General features: G+C 32.7%; 1 protein-coding gene across 2 annotated transcripts in view; it reads right to left on the bottom strand.

Annotated features, from left to right (window-relative positions):
* Window positions 1–4,090: 4,090 nt before the first annotated feature.
* LOC106457897 (proline-rich protein 5-like) overlaps window positions 4,091–21,579 on the bottom strand; it is a 53,573-nt gene continuing 36,084 nt past the window's right edge. For both annotated transcript variants that reach the window (XM_022383955.1, XM_013917346.2), the window contains 5 exons: window positions 21,054–21,145; window positions 19,622–19,700; window positions 11,281–11,345; window positions 8,138–8,303; window positions 4,091–6,705 (listed from right to left, as the gene is read on the bottom strand). In XM_022383955.1, coding sequence (XP_022239663.1) covers window positions 6,605–6,705; window positions 8,138–8,303; window positions 11,281–11,345; window positions 19,622–19,700; window positions 21,054–21,145 — 503 coding nt within the window. In that variant the 3' untranslated portion in view covers window positions 4,091–6,604. The remainder of the gene's footprint in view (window positions 6,706–8,137; window positions 8,304–11,280; window positions 11,346–19,621; window positions 19,701–21,053; window positions 21,146–21,579) is intronic.

Raw genomic sequence — 21,579 nt, forward strand, 5'->3', positions numbered from 1 at the left:
TGATAACCCATTTCCGGGTAATGCAGAAAGTAATCATAACCCGTTGCTGCCATTTCTGTGTTCTCGATATTTTTTCAATAGCACAGAAAAACACATCTATATCGCTTTTGTGCTTCTTTTGTGCATGTCGGCTCTAGAACAGAATTAACTCGAATTCCCTCTGCTTATGTCTATCTTCTAACTCTAGCTCTAAACGTTTTTTCTCAGCTTCTATTTGCAAATGTTTATTCTCATCGTCTTCTCCCACACGTTTCACTTCTAACTGTATCTAGCTATTTCTAACTGTGAATACCACTCACATTTTGCGGAATTTCGCTAAGTTTAAGCTTTAAAAAATGATTTGTTGTGTTGTGACTCCTGGCTTAATTAAAGTTTGACCTATCTCATCTTTTCTTTTTTTTAATTGTTACTACATTTTATACCCTATTATCTACATTTATTTACCAACTTGTTATTAGTGATTTTCAATTCTCATTCCTTCTAGTGTTAATTCTCTATTCTTAAACAATGAACCACACAATTTATAACCAGTACGCATTAACTGAACCACCATCAAAAACAAAACAGGTGAGATAAGAACAAAAACATACTTACTCTCTTTCCCGATTTTGCTGCTTCACCCAGTTGATTTTTCTTCTCAATTTATGTTGATGTGGTTCTAACTGCAAGCTCTTCTTTCGTTGTTGGGTTTCATTTCCTAACAAATTGGTGAATTTTAATTCTTACAGCATTTTGTTGTGATCTGCTATACTTACACTTCACTCTCTCTTCGTATGTCCATCAATTTTATTTAGGCTGTACTTTCTCCATAAAAGGAATTGACTCTTACACAGTGCAAATATAAAACAAAATCGCTGTTTATTACTGGTAATCAATAACACGTAGATTTAGAGGTAATTCTTATTTCTTACTGACAGTATATTACTTTCTTCCTTTACCTCTCTGATTTATTCATCTTCCCTCACATCTCCCGGTCTTCTTTTTTTTTCTTCATTGAACTTCTGTTTTTTTATATTACTTTCTTAAACCCACGCTGAACCAGACCCTCTCTTTCTGACCTAGTACCTGTTTCCTATCTATCAGAGGATAAAGTTTCATAATCATAGGTATCTTTTAGTATCCATACCAGATGAACTTAAAAAGGTGGCTGCTATACCTGCTCAATACTTTTCTAAGGATTTAAAGTACTGTAATTTTTTGATTTCTTACAGACTGACTGAAGGTCAACTGTCTTCTAACATTCTCTCAACTTTGACAAATGCTATTTTACACCTGACTTCATAACAAGGACTCAAAGATAAGGTTTAAAAGATTATGGTTTTAACTTTACTTGAACTTTTCAAAATTAGAGTTTTGGGAATATTAGTTGTGAATCAATGATAAAAGTATTTTATTGGAATAATGCAATTCTTAGTTAAAGGTTTTTTATCTTGTTTTGTAGATTAATGTAATTCATTGTGAAAGGGTTGTGCCATCCATGCTTTTTGGAATGAGATTAAGTTAACGTGCTCCTTAAACATGTTGAACTTTAAACGTTATTTGTTTTATTGTTAAGTTTAATTTTTGGCTTGAGGACAGGCCTAAAACAGCCAGTGGAGGAAAAGTTTGATATGCTGGTTTATCATATGTTTTCTACCTACTTTTTTGTATAAAAAATTTGAAAAGTTTTTTATTCAGTTTCTTTAAATTTTAGCATAAACATGTTGTCCAGAAGGTTGATTGGATTATTTTGTACTGGTTGCTTTGTTTCATTGTTTTCTATAGTAGGTAATGTTAACTCTGCCTGAGAGGATATTTAACAATATATAGCAACTGTGATATCTTTTGATGGCCAGGTTTAACGTTGTTTGTACGATACCACTGACCAGTGCTGTGAGAGAATAAAACTCGAAAAGGGATGCTATCAAATGGACAATAAACCTATTGAATTCAGGTTGAATTTCTTTCTTAGTTCACTTCTAGTTAACTTTTATCGTGACTAACCTAGCAGAGATTCATCTTGAGAGACAGAGAGCTGACGAGCTATTCACTGAGCTAATGACCCAGTAGAGGTGATAGTTCACTTGTATAAACAGGTATGCACACGTTGTTGTTTCTAAATAGGTATTGTTTTCACTGTCCTTCAAATGTATCTAATCTATTTATATTTTAAGTAAATCAAATTCAGATAAGTTATCAATTACAGAACATTTCCCTTATTTATTGATCCAATCTTCTGGGTTTTTTTGTGGCTTTGTCTATTTGATTCTTGTCGGGAAATTATTTGTTTGTAGTTAAGCACAAAGTTACACAATGAACTATCTGTGCTCTGTCCACCACGAGTATGGAAACCCGGTTTCTAGCGTTGCAAGTCCGCAGACATATACCACAGTGCCTCTGGGGAGCTGTCGGGAAATAGATTTTTACAAACACCGCAGATTTACTGCTAGGGACAGTTTACGAACATTTTTACTTTTCTAGAATTTACTGTAAAGCTGTAAGAAAATCAATTGTCATCATGATTAGTAGCCTATATGCTCACCTATGTCTAATTATTACTTAGTAAATACTTTTTTGCATATTTCTATTATTATTTTTCTATATTTTCTATAACTAGACACAAAGTAATTTGTAACCTACGTTTCGGCTGCTAATCTGTTACAGTTCTGAGGGAAGTCTCGAGAATGACTGTTTCTGTGTTGTTAGTAGCCGGGACTCAACTCTGGGTCTGGTGGAAAATCCATTATAGACTGGGATTTTTTCCATTAATACTTGAATCCTACGCCTCAAATAATTAGCATTTGAATCAGATATTAATTTTGAAAATATCAGTATAACACACCTGGGTTTCAATTAAAATAACCCAGAATCGAATCTCAACCATTAGCAACACATAAATGAACCTTCTCGGATCTTTCTGAAATTAAGATAAAAATTAATAAATGTATAAAAAATATATTTAAGATATGTGCGTGTAAAAAATATTATTAATAAACAATTAGGCTCAGATCTCCTATTAGCAAATTTATCTTCAGTATTTATTATAATATCTTCATGAAATAAAAACCCAAATGTTCTGAAAATTTTAGATAAAAAAGAAATCTTTAATCACTACAGTATATTTCTTTACTATGCAGTATATAATCAATAAACTCACTCCAGGCACAAAATATTTGTTCATCGAAGCATTTAGATTTCAAGAGCTCCGGATTTTACAGTGTGCTTGAGTGTTTGTTTCAGACATAGCCGTCCACGATAGACTAGAAGGAAGGCAGCTAGTCACAGCACCCTCCGCCAACTCTGAGGCTACTATCATCGGACCAAATAGTGGTATTTGATCGTCACTCTTATAACTCACTCCCGTCCCAAAAGTGTGTAGTGCGTTTCTATGGCAACAGGCCTCGAGCGACGAACCATCTGATTCACACTGTGAACACACTAACCACTTGGCCTCGCCCTGGCCATGTAGTTGTGCACTAACATTTTCTTCCTCAAATGTGCTATGGCCAAGAAATCCCACAATTATTATAATAGTGATAAAAGTGATCATGTTTGTGTTTTATTATCTTATTATCAAAACAACCACGTTTATTTCGAAACAATTTTTATTCTTGTCATATATAATATACACTAAAAAACTGGAAATACACTCCTTAAACCTATTTTCATTATATTGTTTTATTTCTTGGTCAGTTCATCTGGTCCTGTTTTCAACAATGAAAACGTAGCTCTGGAGTTTTATTAGGAACATTTTGCGAAATTGAAATGAACAGTCGAGCTCACCCTGGCAATAACGGGACGTAAGAACGTAGTCATTTAATGTTACACTTGTTTTAATCCTTGAACATCACCTCAATCACAAAACGAGAAAAAAGTTCTGGTCGGATGGAGCTCTAAAAGCAAGTCCTTTGTACATCTTAATATTATATCAATTTATTCACATTTTCCCAGTTGACCTTTCCCTGGTAAACGTGTTAAAAGAAATGTCTACCCATGTATGTTAATAGTTACTTCTATTCTGATGATCTAACTGGTAAATGATAACAGGTAAGATAGTGTAAGATAACAAAATTAGCTGTAAATAAAAGTAGGTTTTGTTTGATCTCTATGGTAATTATATCGTTACACATACTTAAAAATTAAATATATGTTTTAGAAACTAAAACACACTTCATCACTTTCACTTGTTTGTTTTAACGTAAAGATGCACGATGGGCTATCTGCACTGCGTCTGCGGCAGAGATCTAAATCTGAATTTTAACATTGTAAGCCTCACACATTTACTGCAAAACGTTCAATTAATATTATAATTCGATTTTCAAACTAGCCTTATGGGTTGAACCTTTAGTGCTCTTTGATAGCATCTTTCTCTTCTCATAACTAATGCTTGTTTCCATTTAACTGAAAACCATTGAATATAGTTGGTGTTTAAAGAAAAACAACAAATAATAGTAAATTCTAACATAACTGTAACGGAAAAACTTTAAAACAGTTAATAACACACATATATCACAATTTTTATTGAACTTAAAATATCGACATCATTCAATTTCTTTATTTATAGAAAATGAAAATGCACATTTAGTAAATTTTGTAACTTTGTACTCCTGATAGTTAATACTATTGTGAACCCTTTACTTCTAATAAAAATAAACATAATGTAAACTTCAGTTATTACATTATTTACATTACTATGTGAAAATCATGATTGTATAAAATCAAAGTAATCTTATAGAAATACACATACATACACACACATACAAACCACTGTCTGTTGGTAACGATCAGTCTATTGGTAACAGATTGCCTCAGTGGTTAGAGGGTCCGAACCTCAAGCGGAATTCCTGCTTTCAAATACCAGTACACTTGGTATTTCTTCAATATTTTTATTGGTGATAATCATGATTAGAGCAAATATTTGGAAAACATGAATACCATGCTATTTTAAAGTAATATTTGTTAACATTGGATTTTATAAACTATGTGGCAAAGTAACTCAGGCGTTACGGCCCCAGACTGTTTATCTGGAAGTTTCGCGTTCGAACTTGAGTCGTGATCTTATATTGTTGTTTTTTACAAATGATCATATTTACAGTAATCTCTTTTAATAGAATTATAGATTAAATTAGTGATTTGAGATATTGGTTAACATTAGAATTAAAAGATGGCACGTTTATAGCATTAAGCGACTTCAGCTTTTCATTTCATTTGAACACTTGTGGCACCATCTATGGAATAAATTCTAAATTAAAATTCTGAATAAAACTAAAAATATTTCAGAAACAGTACAAGAAAGGAAACGTTGCTTACTAAGAAAAAGACAAACTAGATGGATGGCATGACAAAATCAAAAAAGGTTAGCAGGATAACCGAAAAAAGAGATGAGAGAAAACAACTGACACTGTCAAATGAAGCTCCTGGAGAAACAAAGCAAAGAAGACAAATTGATGCTGAAAGACATGCAAAGGGGTTCTAGCCCTTCTATGTCTTTCCCGTGCATTGAACAGTTACTGTATATATAATAATAGTTTGTTACTTCTACATTCTTATGACAGAACAAATTAGAGCCATGTATGTAATGTTTCTTTATCACATTGAACTAAAAGGCTGAACTTATGAAAAACGCAGAGATGCCTACGTTCTAAAGGAATAAAGGATCTTGTTCGTCCAGAATTAATAGGCAAAAGACATTCTTTTACATTGAACGCATATCTCGTTTTAAAGTATACAGATGCTGACGGCAGGATTACTGTCCGATATACCTTCAGCATTTAACCAGTTCATCAGAAGTTTCTGTTAGTGTAATGAGTTTGATTTTAAACTTCATGCTTATTGTATTGCCCCTAATTAACGCCCCCTCGGTATTTTTATAAACTTTGTGTGATAGCAAGAGTAATCCAAGATATAATCCACTTTTATTACCGCAATTTGGATTTGTAAAAAAGGAAGAAAAACAAACACACATATACATAGTTATTAGCAAATTGTGAAAATTAGAATCCTGAACTGCACAAATACTATAATTAGCGCCTTCCTTTGCAGCTTACAACGCCCCCGGGAGCGTTAATTAGAGGAGGTACGGTATTTTCCAGGTTACTCAGACATGAAAACTAGAACACTGTAAATTGTATAAATTAAATACTTCACTATATTATTTATACAGCTAACTAGTACAAACACATGCATTTAAAAACGGGGCACATCTTATTGGCGCTTGAGTTGTTGAAATATTTGTCTACCATTGTACTCTTCCAAAATCATTCTATTTTATTCAGATGTTTACAGTTTCCTTAGAAAACATGTTTAGTGTAGTAGTACCTATGTGTGTAAAGTTTCCAGGATCAATCAATGAATGGTGGGAACACAAGAAATTTAAACTAGTCAGACATATCAGTTTAAATGATTCAGCATGTAATAATATTGAGAGTCTACAAGCGTTGTAATTGATCTTAAACTATATTCTCTACAGTTATTTATTTTCGAATGCGAATGATAGAGACCGAAACAATTTAAGTTATTACCAACAAATTTGAAACTGATTTTGAAAAGTGTTTCTAATTCTTTGTTATTTTCTCAAACCAAAATAAAAATCATAACATACACGTATTGCAGTTGTATAAAAATGTCATTCATGGAGTTTTCTGAGAGCATTAAGAAACATTTCATTCAGAGTGTCCATCTGTCGAGGTTGGATACTGAAAGGTCGAGAGATTCGACGACCACTGTCTGTAAAAGGCAGAAGTATCATAGTTTTAATATATTATAACAGCTATGTTGAAAACTCTGCAAATGCAAAAATTAGACTTCTAAATATTTAGAAACATCAAGCACTTTACAACCTTTGCAGATTAACTAATTAGAAATTTGGCAAATTTTGTTTTGAAACAAAGTAGTTATTCAAGCAAGTTTTATAAGTTGAAACTTAGTTGCTTTATGTTTCTATAAAGTTTGGGCAGGTAATAATAGCTAAATGGACCATATAATTTGATAAAATAGCTTATTTTTAATTTTCACCCACAAATAAACAAAAGAATAGCACAACGACAATAAAGAACATACAACTATTGTATAGTTATTTTTACTGTTTAAGAAATAATCAGCTTTGAAACCTGTGACTCGACGACCTCCATCCTTTCCACTCTAATCAGCAGTTTGTCCTATGTGTTCACGTCAGCAGTCAAGGTGCCATCAGTTTATGTGGATGAATGATAATTTTGGCTGAGATGCAGCCCCAAATTTGTACTGATCCCTTTAGATGTCGTACATTGAGTATAATATGGTTCTCCTCCCCTCTCCACCGCCAAATAAACTGTCAGTGATTACTGTGTCATTTTCACGTACATTATTCAGGGTCATGTATACAGCTCCTTCTGAAACATGAGGTCGTGCCACAACTTACCATACGGAATATCCTTGACCGACCACAACTTAGATTTCTACACGCTTTCATACTAAACTTCAGTTTTGGAAGCTGTGACTCAATACACACTACCACTACTATTTCTGCTGAGCATAGTTTGACTGCCTGTACTTTTATAGTCTTTATACTGGTGTAGAACTTTCTGATTGGTTGAATGACAACCAGTCACAATGTAAGCTATCAACACGTGACTATGCTCTAGTGCAATTCATTTTCACTCAGTAAAGGGATGGTATTCCAGTATAATTTGATTTTTATAACATTTTTCTTTACCTCTTCCCTACTTAGTTCCAATCTTATATATTACATATCTGAAGTGTATATTTTTATAAACAAGGTTATGTTATCTAAAATATTTATGTGTCATATATGGTTCATGTTATTGTCAATAGATGACGCAACGTTCGAGCGTTAACTAATTATTTTCATCTTGGCATGTCTCAATGCTATTAAAGTAAGTTCTTTTGACAGAAGATATGAGTTACATGTTATTCATTAACATCAATATGGGAACATCATTAGACCATGTATTTACATTGTTTTATAAATAAATGTTCTTTAGATATAAAACACAGCGATTTTCGTATGACTTATGCTATTTAAATACTGCCAATAAGATATGTTCACTTTGAGTCAATCATAATGACCTAATGTTAAAAACACATGACATAAAACTGACATACATTTATGAAGAGAAATTACTTAACTTATAGCTGAAGAACAAAAATGAAACCTTACCGCTTGATCTCCTTCTTTCAATCAACTGAGGCTCCGACGATTCGATCAGCGGCACAGGTTGGCCACAATATAGACCTTTAAACCCTAGAAAAGGGACAACTGCCCTGGCCAACAAGGACTCCAAACGAAGTTTGTTTTTGTTCGGAGGAAATGTATCGTTTACATTCTGGGCGAAGAAACAAAATAAGCATTATTATTATTTGATTACTCCTACAACATACTGCTATTCCGTCAGCACGACTAACAACAGGGAACATTGTTTCATTTAAGTGCTACAGTTATACTGAAGGAAACATTCCCCACCTTCAGCGTTCCAAACCACAAAACTCAATTTTAAGTACTGTATATAAATTGTATTTCAATAAACCTGCCTTAGGTTTAGTACAGCTGTTGAGTTCTGGTATTGAAAGTAAAGCGTACTGGGCCGGGCTTGAGACACACAAATGTTTGTTGCTAAGCGCAAAGCTTTCCAGTGCGTTATCTGTGGTGTGCCAACCACGGGTACCAAAATCTGGTTTTTAGCGATAGAAGTCTTCAGACTTGCCCATAAGCCATTGGGGGCTCACACAAACGATTTGAAATTCTATATTTAACCAACACTGATTCGAAAAATCGCATTGAACTAATTAAGACTAATAGTAATTTTTTTCGTAGTTTTATTTTCTTTACCAGAGTTATCATAACACTACACAACTGTATCTAATACAACTGATTAGGTTTTCAGGAAATCTTACATTCAGTAAAAGCATTTAATGGAGATAAAAAACTTGTGTAAGTTCAAAATATCTAACACGTGATATCATACACCATAATACTTATATGTAACCAGAGGAAACTCTCAATAGCCGTGTCTGTAATTAGATCTCAAGTCGGTCAAGAGATGGAGTTATGAACTAAAAGTTTGTACTTGAAAAAAACTTAGAGCCATTCTATGAGCCGTTATGCCGCGACTAAAAATTATCCCAACTACAGTATAGTTCATAATTATGATTTGTTAATATACATAAAATGTCAGTTCTAATACAATTTATTCCCAAAGTAGGAATATGGCGAAACATTGCAAATCATATAAAAATATTTGATTTTTTGCAAGTAAGATATTTCTCGTAACGATGTTCATGATACAGATTTGTTTGGCTTATACACAAAGATTGACTATGATAACATTAAAACGATTTTACAGTCCTTGTTGCTACGTCCAGTTATGCTCGATCTACGACCATGCTTGTTGACAATAGTCCTGCAGCGTAGTTTCCATTGCAAAAGGGTCCGTGTTAAGGATATCTTTTCTATAATATATAATTCTTCTCTGACTATTTCTATAATGCATCTAATGCACGGGAATGACGCCTTGTCAGGGCCTGTTTCCACAGTCCGATAGCACAGAAACCTATAGGCTACATTTTCATATGGAAGAACATGAATACCATTCTCTAGCTGTTTGAGGTATGCTAGAGTTGAACGATATGTCGTGGAAGCAGCTTGTGTTGCTTTTTCAGTCGGAGATCCTTCTTCATTATGTTGCATATATTATTGCCTGGGGCACATGGACAGCTTTTGAAGCTGATATCTGTATTCGTGAATTCTCAATTGTTACAAGACGCTGTATTGTGCATGCTACAGCTGGGTTACTATTTGTAGAAGGTATCTTTCTAGATGGTCCTGGTACCCCAATTAGATCCATTTTTATTTGTTTTCTAATCCCATTAAGTACAAGAGATATCTCCATCTTGGAAATTCAAAATTCCCGATTTCAACACATCTTTATGATCTGAGTGAATGAATATTTTGTGTTGGAAAGGGCTGTTACATACATTTCCCAAAATCGATCATTTTTCGGTGGAGTCCCACAATGTACAAAAGACCAAATAATATCCAAATATACTTCTATATATTTCTTTCCACCATGACTTTATATTGGTTGTGAACTATCTCAACCATCTCTATATGCAAAACAAAAAATAACTATATATGAGAATCAAAATTGCTAGTTTGATGTTATTTTGTCAACAAAATTAGTAGGTATGTTTCAATACACTTGTTTAAACATCATCTCGATTTCATTAGAACTATTTAAACACTATATAGGCGAATGCGAGGTTATTTTCTTAAATCAAAGTTTTCCTTATTTATAATGTACTTTAAAAAAACACGTACACGAATAGTTAAATAGAGTTTTGAAAATATATTAAACAGATAATTTCCATAGTTGTAAATTTTTTCATGTAATGTACAAACAGTATGCTCTTGATAAATGTTTTCTAACTCTAAAATCATGAGTCGATGGTATAGATATTATTGACTATTTTGCACATGACGATATCTAGAAAACACTAAAAACGACTAATATTACCTTTCAATAATAATCTAGTTTTAGAGCTTTCGAACAATACAACTTTTGCAGAGATAACTTCATTTGAATATAGGTTATTTTCCCAGTTTATGTCAAGGTTTTGGTGAAAGTTCATTTCCTTTAAAGCTATTTACATTTTGACGACCTGTTTTCAGTGATAAAATATCCAATATAAACTGGGAGATTGTCCGAAAGCCATGTTTACCCTAGTTTCAGTTGCAACTGCAACGTTCCAGATGTGATGATATTTCCGTGGAGTTGAGACGTTGAAGATGTTGTCAAGATGTGGTTCATATTAAAGTTAACGTAATCAGAAGGAAAGGTCGACCAAAAACGTTAAAAGCCAATTAAAGAGGACAAGAAAACTGCTCAGCAGAATAAACACGAGGAATGGGATACTTTGTTCTTCTCATCGTAACCACTTTCATTGTCTTAGATCACTTGGTGTTTGACAGACTTCGATATGATTGATCAGGCCTCAACGAACGAAAGTTATTTCTACTAAATATGCAGTGTGTCTGTCCTATGTAGAAAAATATTCTATAGCGCAAATGGAATGTCCCTGAGAGAGAAAGTAGCCTTGCTTTAGGAAAAATTTCATCAACATCAAAACAATATCTTATGAGTTTCATTTCGTTTTTGTTAGCAAGAGATCAAACCCTAAACTTATGAAAAAGTGTTCAAATGGATGTTCTGGTACGATTGACTCACGATGTTAAGGTTAGAACATTATTAACAACAGCAAAAAAATTAACTTCTTAAATATTTCATGTATTTTAATCATACTCACATATAATATTAAGAGCATGTGCTTCACGCCAGGTGGCATCTCCGTCGCCTCAGAGGAAAGAATGTCTAATGTAGAAATAGTACTTATATGTATATACAATCACTGACGTTTATCTCTTCGTAGAATTTTATTTTATACACACATCATATTTGTACTATTTCAAAGAAGAAAGAAGGATGTTCGACACTCTTCTGTTATAATAGTTGTTAAGGCTGTAACAGTTCTGTTCCTAGTTATCATTAGGAAATAGCTATTATTAAAAATAATAAAAGACGTATGAGACGATACTTTATGGAATTCCATGATCCACAGTTTCTAAATTGTTTTTTTTGTTTCTACAAAACAACACAATCATGTTAAAAATATTTATTTAACAAAATATACGTTTTTCAAAAAACAGTTCTCGCAAACTCTGTAAAAACTTGCACAAAATATTTCAGTAAAAAATGACCAATAATGTCTTATATTAAGTTGTCAATAAAACGTGACAAAGAAAATAAAAATGCAATATATTTCTAACAAATAATACTTAGTATGCGTATTTTAATAAAATGTTTCAATTATGGACTTAAAACTATTTTTAAAGAATTTTCTAGTAACTATGTCTGTTATCTTAGTTTTAACTAACTGATACAGTTTGGTTATACTGATACAACTTTCAAGAAGTAAAAATCACATTAAAATTGTACAAGGTACTTTTCTAATGCATGAAAAAATCCGACCTGTTGTGTTAGTTTTTATCAATAACTCACAAAATATTTACTTTATCCGAGAAATCTGGATATTTCAAAGATTACAAAAAACGAAAAAAAACACACACATAAAAACACGACCTGTTGTGTTATTTTCTATCAAAAACTCACAAAATATTTACTTTATCCGAGAAATCTGGATATTTCAAAGATTACAAAAAAAGCGAAAAAAAACACACACATAAAAACACCGTGATTCTAAAACGTAAGGAAGAGTTAGGATAAATATATGTCACAATGGTTTGAGTTGTAAAAACCCATGAAAAATGATTAATAATAACTTATGAAACATCTCGGATCTAACAATGTGGCAATTAAACACCAAACCAGCTCAAGGAAGTTTCAACAGATAACAAGAAGAATTACTTATGGCTTAAAGAGTAAATTGCTTGTTTCCTGCATAAAAAAAAACCTTTGATTAAATATGGCTCAGTGGCTTTATTGTTAATTTTATACATGGCTTTCGTTAGGTACCATATATTCATACTAGATGGAACCATATCTTTATTTCTCAGCGAGAAACAAAATAAAACATTTCTTCTAGGCATTGCTTAGTATCCTGATGACATAGTGTATTGATCCTTTTCTACGAGACAATTATCTCATTTTTTCAAAATATTAAGTCAGACTTAATCGATATGGAATTATGGGGAATTTTTAGCTGACTAAAAATCGATCCCGACAGAACATAATCAATTGTATATTCCAAAAGAAAAATTAAATCGAAAACAAGATGAACATACTACAGATGAATAATGATATTAATAAACAGTGAAAGCTAAAAATGAGATAAAATGAATAAAATATTAAAGTGGAAAACTTAATTTAATGATGTAATTAAAAATCAAAAAATAGGCAAAGATAAATAGCCTGAAGAAAATTACTTTTAAATAGAATAGGTTTTCCACTACAGCAGTATTTGAAAGTTTTACTGTATCTGTTGTTTATATTATGCGTCTTGTAGCCAGACTAAAACATTAATTTCAGGGCTTCACATAGCTAATTGATTAGCATGCTGGGCTGTGGATCGATAGATCCAAGATTTGAACATCGATATATCACTTAAAATGCTCCACTCTACAATCATGAGGCATTACTACCGCTATAGTCAATCCCGTTTCTCGATCAAGAGTAACCACGTAGGAATTGAATCCTGTTGACCGGTCAGCATTTTAAAATTAGGGAATGACTTTTTTTTTTAGCCTTAGAATTTAGACACTATTCTTTAACCCACATGTCGCATAAGGTACCGCCAGGTTGGAAATTCAAATACCAACACTTTTTCCAACCGATGGTTGTACACATAACAGCAAGGATTTTAAACATCACCATTATCATTTTTGGTGAGATATTTGAACCAAATATAAACCATACTCAAGTTGAATAAAATACCTTCAAGCGGCTTATGGAGTTTATGCTACACCAAATTCAGGCTATTTTCTCGACCAAAGGTAGTCCAAGTCAGTATTAAGAAGGAGGGAGTCTATTAAAGTTAAAAATCATGTGTCGTTCTTATTTATTTTCCTGCTCATCTACAATTAATGACAAAATATATTTTAGTACATCAGGTAGATGGTAACGCAATGTTTAAAGTATTGGAGAATTCGTAGGTGAGATCATTGAATCCTTTTGTGGTATTTTCAGGTAAAACCAATTTCCTGACAAATATCAGATAGGTAAACCCACAAATAAGAGCAGATTCGATCAAGAAATAAGGGGAATATTCTGTGTTTGATAAGTTGACTGGGTTTCTTTAAGTGTGGAATAACGAGAGTGGACAAATGTAAATAACCAAACGAACTATTTATTATGTACAGCACAGACAGAATCACATTCGATTTCATTGGAGCGTGTTTAGTCTAGAGCTTGTTTTCCTTCGGAGCGATTATATTAAAGTAAGTCTTCACTCGACGATCTCTTAATAAAAGAGGCTCAAGAAAACATGTCTGAATTTAACAGGTTGATTCGCTTTCTTTGTCAAGGTCACAGCGTCACCTCGGCACCTTTGCTCTCTCATACCACTGGCCGACCTTATCTTTTAATCAACGCTAACTCGGTCAATAAAGGTTAATACATTGTCAGTCTTTTCAACCTGTATGCTATATGCTACTAGATTATCCTATCTGGATGAATAGACACTACCTACTATAGAGAACAAAAAACAAAGCAACTTGAACAATATAATTTGAACGACTCTCTGGACCAAATGTTTGCGCGAAAATTGCATGCAAACGAAATAAATAAAATAGTTTAAAACAATTCTATATCACTAAAACAAATAGAAAACATATGACATGTCTGCATACCACAGTTTCATGTATTAGCCTACTCACGAGTGAGAAGATGCGTCAAAAGAAAATATTGATATGGTATTGTATTTCATCATATTATTTCAATTGAAGATAATTTAGTCCTTAACCCCAAAGTTTCTTAAGCTTTTCGTTGTACTCACTATTGTATTGACTAGTTTTATATCACAGGTTTAAAAACTTTTACCAAAAATTACTGTTTATAAGTACGTTATAGCTAATTGAATGTAGTTGCATATAGCGGATAATAAGTAAACGACAGTACTTCATTGATACATGCAAATTTTATCTTTACTCATCCTAAATAATCGCCCACCCTATCCAGTGGCTCAGCGGTACATCCGCACGCCTACGACGCTGATAATCGGGATTCGATACCTATGGTGAACAGAGCACGGATGACGAATTGTGAAGCTATGCCCTTAACAACAGCAAACCAATCAACCTAAACTGTCGTTCCAAACATACAGAAAATGTTTGACAATTGTTTGAAACAACTAGAGAAGCAGATAAAGTTTCTTAATTTTAAACCCCTACAGTACCACTTTGTAAAGCATATATAGGGAAAGCGTATTTATTTAGAATTTTACTGTAAAGCTGTACGAGGGCTACCTTCGCATAGCCGTCTATATAAGAAAGTCAGCTAGTCAATAGTATTCACCGCCGACTCTTGTGGCAGAATAGTGGGATTTGATCTTCACTCTTATAGCGCTTTGTGGACTTGTAGTTGGAACTGTTATATATATATGTTGACACAAATAATAGCTTCTTACTAGCGAATTAATACACTTAATGCAAAACATGGAAACTACACTGGATACCTGTGCGTATTGCATTTATTATATACGACTTATTATCTAAAACTATTTGTAAAATCCCTTGGAAATAGATATTGTGGCTTACTAACTTTTATAATTAATGGCTTCATTGCACCTTTTAAATGATAATACAATAACCATGAGAATATATTTTCATCTTGTCTTCTTATGCTGCACGAGTTAGAAAATTATATACATTCTATAGACAGGATGATTAAAAAGCTACACCCGTCCCACCGAAGGAGGGACTAGGTCTATAAAATGGTATTGAAAACCAACCAAACAAGATTTTTAAAATTGTCTTTTGATGACAAACTTACAATACCTCATTCAATGCTATAGCAAAGTGTTTGCACACATATAAATAGATTCATAGGCATAAGAAACAATAGAGCCATAGTAACGAGTGTGTATGTGTGTGATAATGAGGCAGGCAGTTGTTTGGTGATAATATTAATAAACCCAGATAGATATATACATAACAAGTCAACGATTTTTAGTTGTCCTATTGGCCGAATAAGCCAGTAGGTACCTACGTGTATGGATACACTTTTTTTCGCTGACTTTGATTCAAGAGAAATTTGTGAAATGACAAACTTTTAAAGAGGTTGAAGTTTTCTATTTGCTGCTTATTGTAAATTGTAACGAATTATTCAAGTATTTATATTTTCAGTTATAATCACCTATACGACAAAATGATTATCAGATATATTTTACTAAACATTCTTTCTTAATTAGACGACCCCCCCCCCCAATGGCACAGCGGTATGTCTGCAGAACGCTAGAATCCGGGTTTCGATACCCGTGGTGGACAGGGCACAGATAGCCCTTTGTGTAGCTTTGTGCTTAATAACAAACAACAATAATTAAACGATTTTTTCTTTTTTTCGAGGCATCAAGGAATGTGGGTTCTTCCTGCCTTTGTGTTTATATTTGCATTAATACAGTTTTAATTAAATTAATAAGTAAGCAAATTGCCTTGTTTTTTTTTTTAATTAAAGAAAAGGCACTGTCGTTGGTAGAAGCCAGGTCCTAAATATTGATATCTTACCTAGTTTAGTAATAAAGTTGTTGTTTTTTAACTGAGCAGTTGAATATCAACCCTAATATTACTTCACTGACTTTAAAATTCTAACCCCTTTTTCTCGGTGTTGTCTTTGTGACACAAAAAGCAATTCCCAATTTAAAAACACCGTTATTAATCGTTCTCAGGTTACCAAGCTTGCAATACAAATAAACATGCATTTGACACAGGACACGCTATGTAACATACCACGGTTTACATTACATAGTCACTATCAATCCTATAACCTCTCTCATAACAACATTTGTATCAATGTAGCTGAAAACGAGATAAAGATGATATACATAATTTAATCCAGATCTTTGTATACTCAAACTAAGCTTTTTTTATGGTAACGTCTAACTATTGAACAGCAATCAATCACTTATATATTATAAGAGCCAAAACTAGATTCATTCACATAATCGTGTAGTTTATTTTCAATCAGTCCTGTACTGATTAGGTGCCTGATTAAAATACATATGCATAATGATAGCTATCTCTAAGATGTAACGTTAGAATTAAAGGCAACCTTGTCTCTTTCGCCCTTTAACCCTCCTATTTCACTCATCAACACAGCTGTTGTATGTGTTACATATGTACGGGTGTATCTCTAACTGTAACTGGTGTCTTTACATATTAGGTGGCGTAAAAAGCTTCGAACAGCTGTAGAACTTTGTTGTTGTTTTTTTAAAGTAGTTGAACAATTAAATAGCATTAAACAGGTATATGCTAGCGTAAAAAACTAAAAACTACTGTTGTGTAAATTTTTACAACAGAATAGAAAAAAGTAAGATACTAATTTTAACACCTTTCAGATTAATGTATAACTGTATGTGGACAAGTCATAAGCATTACACACAGAGTTACAAGCATTTCCATCATTTGCGCTATAGTAACGAAATGTTATCAACGCAAATTAGTGGAGGACTATCCGCATTAGCCGTCCCTAATTTGGATATTAACTGTGACATTAGATCACTTTCACAATTGAAAAGACGGGTTTCGATCCAAACTCTAGATTGCGAGTCGAGCGACTTAACCGCCAGGCCATGACAGGCCTATGTTACAAATAGGAAATTTTCTTATGTGTATATTCAAATAAGATGAAAACAATGAAACACCCTTATTTAACGGTAAAAAAAGGGAATTTATCTGTAAAGATTTTGAATGAACTTGGTGATATCGAAAGATTTTCAAGGTTCTTCAAACGATAACATTGATAGTGAATCCTTATTGAAAATATTAACTAAATAGGTAAACAGACTAGTTAGTTTATATCTATTTTCATTAACGATTGTATTTGTATTTTGTATTTATGTCAAAACTACTAAAGCTATTTGTCCCTAATTTTGACCTACCGTCCAGAGGGAAGGCAGCCATTTAAGAGCTCCTATCACCAACCATCCATTCTAAGTAATTGTCAGTCACTCTTATAACGCACCTACAGTTTAAGATACTGATAATTTATTGTGGTATTGCACAGTTTTGAACCCGGTCTGATAGCTTCGAAATCCAGAGTTATACCATAGGTACAACTTGCGCCCCACTATTGGGAAAAATACAGTACGTTTACTTTTCCTCTAATAGCTCTCATATTCTTTCCAAACTGAAAATATTCTTGAGATGATGAATTTATAAGAAAATGTTTCCAAATGTTTAATTTGTTTCGAAGCACGAATGTACACAGTGGGCTATCTGTGTTGAGTCCAATGTAGGTATTTTAGCATTATAATCCCTGAAACTTATTCCTAATCCACTGGAGGGATTTTCAAATTTTCGGGAAAAATTATTCAAACTTCATTTTAATGTAATCAGATACAGAGTACGTACTTCTACACTAGTTCATTACAATAATAATACTGTAGAGCGATGTTTAATCATAAAGTTACTCATTAGAAAAAGTAACAAATCATAGTGAAGCAGTTTGTAAGATTGTGATGTGAAATATGCTGTCTCAATTGATGTTTACGTACAAACTTTTTACATTTGGTTTTAGTTTCACTCTTAGCATTTCAAAATTAAATTAATTCTGTGTAATAATAATATTATAACAACTCTTCAGTTGTATAAAAATCTTTAAAATTTTACATAGTTAACAAAATAATACTGAAACGTCTTCTACCATGACATAATGATCCTCATTGTTGTTAGCCAGTTATTATTTAGTTGTATCATTTTACTTCAGTCATGAAGAAGCACAGACATTAATGTAAATATCAAGTTTAAAAATGGCTTTTACAGGCTTACAAATACTCTTGAACCGTTTCCAATAGGAAATCAGGATAAGAATAATAATAAGCGTATAATATTTAACGTTACTATATTAACATGATTTTCTTTTGCTGATGTTATTCTAATTATAACAGTTTTGCAATCTAATACTTTTGAGATAAAAAATTACTTCCCATTTGCGTATACGAAAATACATGTAGTTCACTAGATTCACATGTGTTTCTGTGTGTTTACTGGAGAAGAATGCGATTTGACGCATAGAGCAAATATGAAATTCTTTTATGAACAATTTGGAGTTTCTTATATTTTTTTTGTGTAACATCTAAAACATTTTTATAAAAATAAATAAATACTAATAAAATAATCTGAATAAGTTGTTAGCTTAGGGGAATATAAATTGCAGAAAAGAAAAGACAGTAAGTTATAAAAATGTTATATTATCAGATAACATTTGCAAATTAGCGCATGAACCTTAGATCTAAATGTAAAGAATGTTTTATTATTTGTTATTCTAACAAGTCGTAATTTTTTATATCGTTGCTATCAGCTGCACTTTCAAGAGGAATTTTTATAAGTTGCTCAAAATTGTATGACAAGATACAAACGTTATTATAAAAGCTAAGAAAACAAGAAATCGTTAAAAATGCACAGAATAATTTACTTATTACTTACAGAGTGTAATTATCATAATAACCCATGTAAAGAACACAAATAGATCAATGAATCGGCGAAAGCAAATAACACGTTTTAGATATCATGTCTATTGTTACACAATAGACTATCTGTGCTGTACTCATCACAGGTATCTAAACCCGATTTATAGCGTTATACTTCCGCATACTTACCGCAGTGCCACTGGAGGGCTATTATGTCTAGCCATTAAAATTATATCGTTTCATTTATCTTTAGTTTTCAACGCTCTTCAAAGCAGGAGCACATTTTGAAGTCACCAGTATATAATAAGTGTGATAAAGAAACAAATATACAGTAATGCTTTTATATGTGATAGAATAATGCATAATAAACATTAGATATTTCCAGCACAGTCGGACTGATGCTTACGAAATGTGTGAGCTATATCCCAAGTTTCGTTATACATCCATAACTTCAGACATATCGTGTTTAAAAGTTGTTGTTCTATGATAGGAATAAGAACATACTTACCTTCTATACCAAGATCTAAAACAACTAAGTCACGAAAAGCTGCTAGCGTGATTTGTCGAATACTGATACCTTCTCTAGTCTGGAAGAAAACAATGCGATGCAAATACTTAGTTTGTCGAACAGTGATGCAGCTTTTAATCAGATAAATAACAAAAACTATTGGCATGTAGTTTGTCAAGTAGTTATACCTCTTCTAATGTAGAAGAAACGAAAATTATTGGTACGTAATCTATCAAACACTGGAATCTTCTCTATTCTTTAATAGTTAAATGGCGGTAAAGTTTTGTTTTGATTCAGATTTTTGCCCAAAGCTATACAAAGGTTATTTGCGGATTGACCCTCTAATTTTGAACTGCTAGACTAGAGAGAAGGCAATTAATCAACAGCACTTACCACCATCTCTTAGGCTACTCTTATCTGACTAAATATACTCGGATCTGATTATCATTCTTATAACGTACTCACTACCCCAAAATGAGAAGGGTTCATGATTTGTGGTCTGTTGCCGCAAAAAAAGGGAATTCCGCACTTGGGCGCCGTGAGTGCGATATTTGTTCAGACAAGGGTAGCCCAAACGTTGGCGGTAGGTACTGTTGACTAGCTGCCTTCGCTATAGTATTTCACTTCAAAATAAGGAACAGATAAGTGCAACTAGCCATTTGTGTAGCTTTGCTCAAAAATTCTGAAACAAACAATACTATTTTTCTGAAGAGAAGGAGAGCGGTATTAAAGACATAATTTATCAAATACTGACTTCCCATTCTGGAAGATACAGTTCTTAAACAACTACACTTCCCATGATCTAAAAGATAAAGCCTTGAAGAACCTGGTTTATCTGATAGTATATCTTCTTTAAAGTGGTTGATTGTTTGGCGTTATTTGGCACAAAGCAACAAGGCTATCTTTCAAGTGCAAAAAAAAGACGCTTATGAAAAATTTAATTGGGTTTTTAATGTACTTAAGGAACTCCACGTGTCTTTAATTGGAATTATAACTGGATTAAGAAGAAGTGTTTTAGTAAATATATAAAATTCGAAATATTCAATAAAGTATAACTTATGTGATATAACGGTATATTTGTATATATACGACCAAAAGTAACAAAGTATTTTCTTCTTAGGCAATAACTTAACGTGTCGAAAGCATTTTTAATTACGAATCGCCCCCCCCCATGGCATAGCGGTATGTCTGCGTACTTACAACGCTAGAAACCTGGTTTCGATACCCGTGATGGGCAGAGCACAGATAGCCCCTTGTGTAGCTTTGTGCTTAATTCCAAACAAACAAACAAAGATTACGAATCAGTGAAAAACTTTCAAACCAGAACCTGATGTAATTAAATCATAAGTTAGTCTTGAATTATATATATCTTATGATGTATAGGAACAACAAAATAATGTTCAGTTACCCAAGCAGTCTAACATATAACTACCTTAATTAGAAACAGTATTGCATCCAACAACGGCAGAACATGGGCGAACAGATTCTCCCACACTTCCTCTAAACGGTACAGTAAGCTCTTTTCTGTTGAGAAAGATTATCATAATGTTATTCACATCTTATCCAAAATGTTTCTTTCATAAAAAATAAACTACCAACAGTGAGTATATTATCATTACAATTTTATTGAAAGTTTCAGAATGGAATTTTATCCCTTATATTCTTAACTGAACTTATTAATCGCAAAATAAGATAAAATATACATGAAATAATTACGAATAAATTTGAAAATAAATAATGAATAGTTAACATTTTAACTCTAATTTCATTAAACGATTTCCTAAATAACGAGTTATAGCAAAATAAATATCAATCACACGGTGATGGAAGCAACTGAAATAGATGCATTCAGAAAATCTCTTAAAACCCCTTCTCAAATTGCTTATTCATGAAGAAGCTTAAACTTCAAAAAGTTCTCAAACAAACTGATCCATGTTCTACATTTTTTTAATTACTGT

The sequence above is a fragment of the Limulus polyphemus genome, unplaced genomic scaffold, assembly GCF_000517525.1.
Source record: "Limulus polyphemus unplaced genomic scaffold, Limulus_polyphemus-2.1.2 Scaffold388, whole genome shotgun sequence".
NCBI lineage: Eukaryota > Metazoa > Arthropoda > Merostomata > Xiphosura > Limulidae > Limulus > Limulus polyphemus.